Raw genomic sequence first — 2,823 nt, forward strand, 5'->3', positions numbered from 1 at the left:
ATGCCATTTTCTTTTTAACTTCGATTTTTTTTTATTGTACGCCATGCCATTGGTCATGTATAGATTTTGTTACGTGTCATACTCAACACTGATATGTTGGAGGTTGCACTGGCACAAATAATTTGTTCTGAACTCACTTAAACAAACTAAACCCATCGTATTTACATTATGAGACGCTTTCCTAGTAAATAAAATTAATTTTTGAGAAACTGTTTGAATATTGTTGTCATCCTTCTTATTAACAATACGAAAAACATGGGAAAGATTGGTGTGAATTCTGAACACCAGCACTAAAGTGATGTGCTAAGATGTTTTAGGTAAAACGTTTGAATTTTTGCATTTGACAATGAATGATGGAGTGTTGTCATTAACACACACGCACGTAAACAGAAAGAGAAAGGGAAGAGAAGTTCAGAGGAGAGAGTCATGATTTGCACAGTGAGGTTGGGAGTAGGTAAATGCAGATAAGTTTGTTAACATTTGTCTATGTCAAAGTATGCTGGTGCACGTGTGTCCAAATAGAGAGATAGAGAATTCAGGATTTTCTTTGGTAACCGTACCACCCCACATTTTAAAACTAAAATATGCTATTCAATTCAAACATTAACCGAATCAAGCTCTTGGTCTTGGTCTTGGTCTCAGTATTAGCTGGACTATACTGATCCAAACCAGAAAGGCAAGATCAACAAGATACGCTACACAATCATTATGTTCAGATCTTAATCCAACAGTCTCATACTATTATGATTTTCAATCCAAGCTCAAACAAAATAATCATGTTCATGCTAATGCAAATGCTAATACCAGCCACAACCCTTTAGTGTCTAAAGACAAAACCAGCCTAATTACACTTTAACATATGTTTCAATACATGTTTTTCGATAAAATCTATACAGAGAGACAATAGCATCAACCCCATCCGAAGCTCTTCTTGTTCCTATTCCTTTAAGCTCAAAAGTGGGGTTAATGTCACTTTTCATTGTAATAGGTCCTTTATTTAATAACTTAGTAATTCCACAAACCATCAAGATCCAATGGAGCAACAGAAACAGAAACAGAAACAGATGGATGATTGTGATTGTCAAAGTGCCTCCTACCCATATCAAAATTTGAAGAGGTTTCAGGGTTGATATCAGTAGTAAGACCCGTTTCCTGTGAAACACTGATCATGTCCCTCTCTGACTTGTAATCATTACCATTGTTTTCACACATGGCTCTCAGAATGGTGTGGTCCTGCAGAGTGTAAACAGAACCGGGAAATGTCAAATTAGGCACAGCTTGAACAGCTTGAGTGGAGTAGAACGAGGCAGAAGGTGGCATTCTGGGAAGAAAGTCCAAGGGATTTGAAGAAACCCCATAAATAGAGTTGTTGAGGGAATCAAAGACCCCTTCTTGGTTTCTTTGAACATCAATTGGATTGGAGAAGCAGGGCACGTAAGCCGATTCATTCAGCGGTTTAGTGTTGCCAATAGAAGGTGAAGAATCCGAAAGGGGTGGCAGAGCAGATGAACCCAATTCATTGGCAAAAGAGTCCAACCTCATTATCCCCGAAATATGAGTTTTCTTCCCCGCAGAACTTTTCTGAAACACCCTGCAGATCACCCACTCGTTCTGCCACAGAACAACCATCACAATCATAAAGAAACCATAACAAATCGAAAGAGAACAATCAAAAGAATAATAATAAAAAAAGAATAACAGTAGAATACCTTTGCAGTTTTGGGGAGGTTGTGAACAGAGAATTTCCCCTCGAGTCTGTACTCGTGCATGACCCAGTTGCTTTTCTCTCCTTTGGGTGCTCGACCTCGGTAGAAAACGAGAGTCTTTTTCATTCCGACCAAAGATTTTCCTCTGAAAATCTCTTTGTCTTTCCCCGTGGCTTTCCAGTAACCGGCTTCAGTGGCCCTGTTGGTTCTCAAGCCAGTGGGGTATTTTCTGTCTCTGACACAGAAAAAGTACCACTCCTTCTCTCCCATTTTGGCTTTCCCTACAGAAGGTCCAAGTTTGAATTTGAAAGAAAAGAGCAGAATAGATAAAAGCGAAGTAGATTGGATTGTTTAGACTCACATGGCAAATCCCAAGGCTCAGACTTGTTGAGGTCGACTTCTCCAATGGCCCTAGCGCAGAAGTTGGTGTCAATGACCTTCTTGTAGAGGTAATGGGTTATAAGCTCTTCATCAGTGGGGTGGAAGCGAAATCCCGGAGGCAAATCCATGTGATGGTCTTCCTTAGAAAGCAGCGAAAGCTTTTCCATGTGAAGAAAAAGAAAGGAAGTTGATGGGATTCAGAAGAGAAAGGGAAGGTGGAGAAGTTGAAGATGGAGATATGAATGAGAGGGGAAAGGAAAGATAGGAAAACAAGGTCATAAATACTGCTGTTTGGGGGAGGGAGGAAGAAACGTGGAATGTAAGGTAACCTCCTTTGGTTGTTTATAGCCTAAGCCCACTTCTCTCTTCCAACTTTTCTCACATAACAAATTCTTCTCACTCATCACCCTCCTTCCTTAAATTCCATGCATCATCATGCTAAGGTAGTTACTAGTTACCTACTTTTTCTTATCTTTACTCTCTCTACTTTATCTACATCTCCACTGCATATTCACCAAACACTCAAATCTCACTGCCTCATCAGACTCAAACCATCTTCAATTTTCTTCTCATAATTAAATGCTTTTCATAAACTACAAAACTCTACTTTTTTTTTAATTCTAAATTTAATTACAGAACTACACTTATGTAATGCACATAAATGTTCTTCTAAATTCAATACTATATTAATATCATCAATATATTTTAACTTTTAATTCAATGATCATCACCCTCA

The 2,823-nt window shown here is 38.6% G+C and overlaps 1 protein-coding gene across 1 annotated transcript; it reads right to left on the minus strand.

Annotated features, from left to right (window-relative positions):
- Positions 1-719: 719 nt before the first annotated feature.
- Positions 720-2,480, minus strand: LOC137807758 (NAC domain-containing protein 100). The gene is made up of 3 exons (XM_068608540.1): positions 2,068-2,480; positions 1,710-1,987; positions 720-1,611 (listed from the first exon to the last, which is right to left on the minus strand). Exons 1-3 carry the CDS (start codon positions 2,252-2,254, stop codon positions 1,006-1,008), a joined length of 1,071 nt encoding a protein of 356 aa, XP_068464641.1. The 5' UTR covers positions 2,255-2,480; the 3' UTR covers positions 720-1,005.
- Between the last annotated feature and the right edge of the window lie 343 nt (positions 2,481-2,823).

This window comes from Phaseolus vulgaris, chromosome 3 (assembly GCF_000499845.2).
Source record: "Phaseolus vulgaris cultivar G19833 chromosome 3, P. vulgaris v2.0, whole genome shotgun sequence".
Lineage (NCBI taxonomy): Eukaryota > Viridiplantae > Streptophyta > Magnoliopsida > Fabales > Fabaceae > Phaseolus > Phaseolus vulgaris.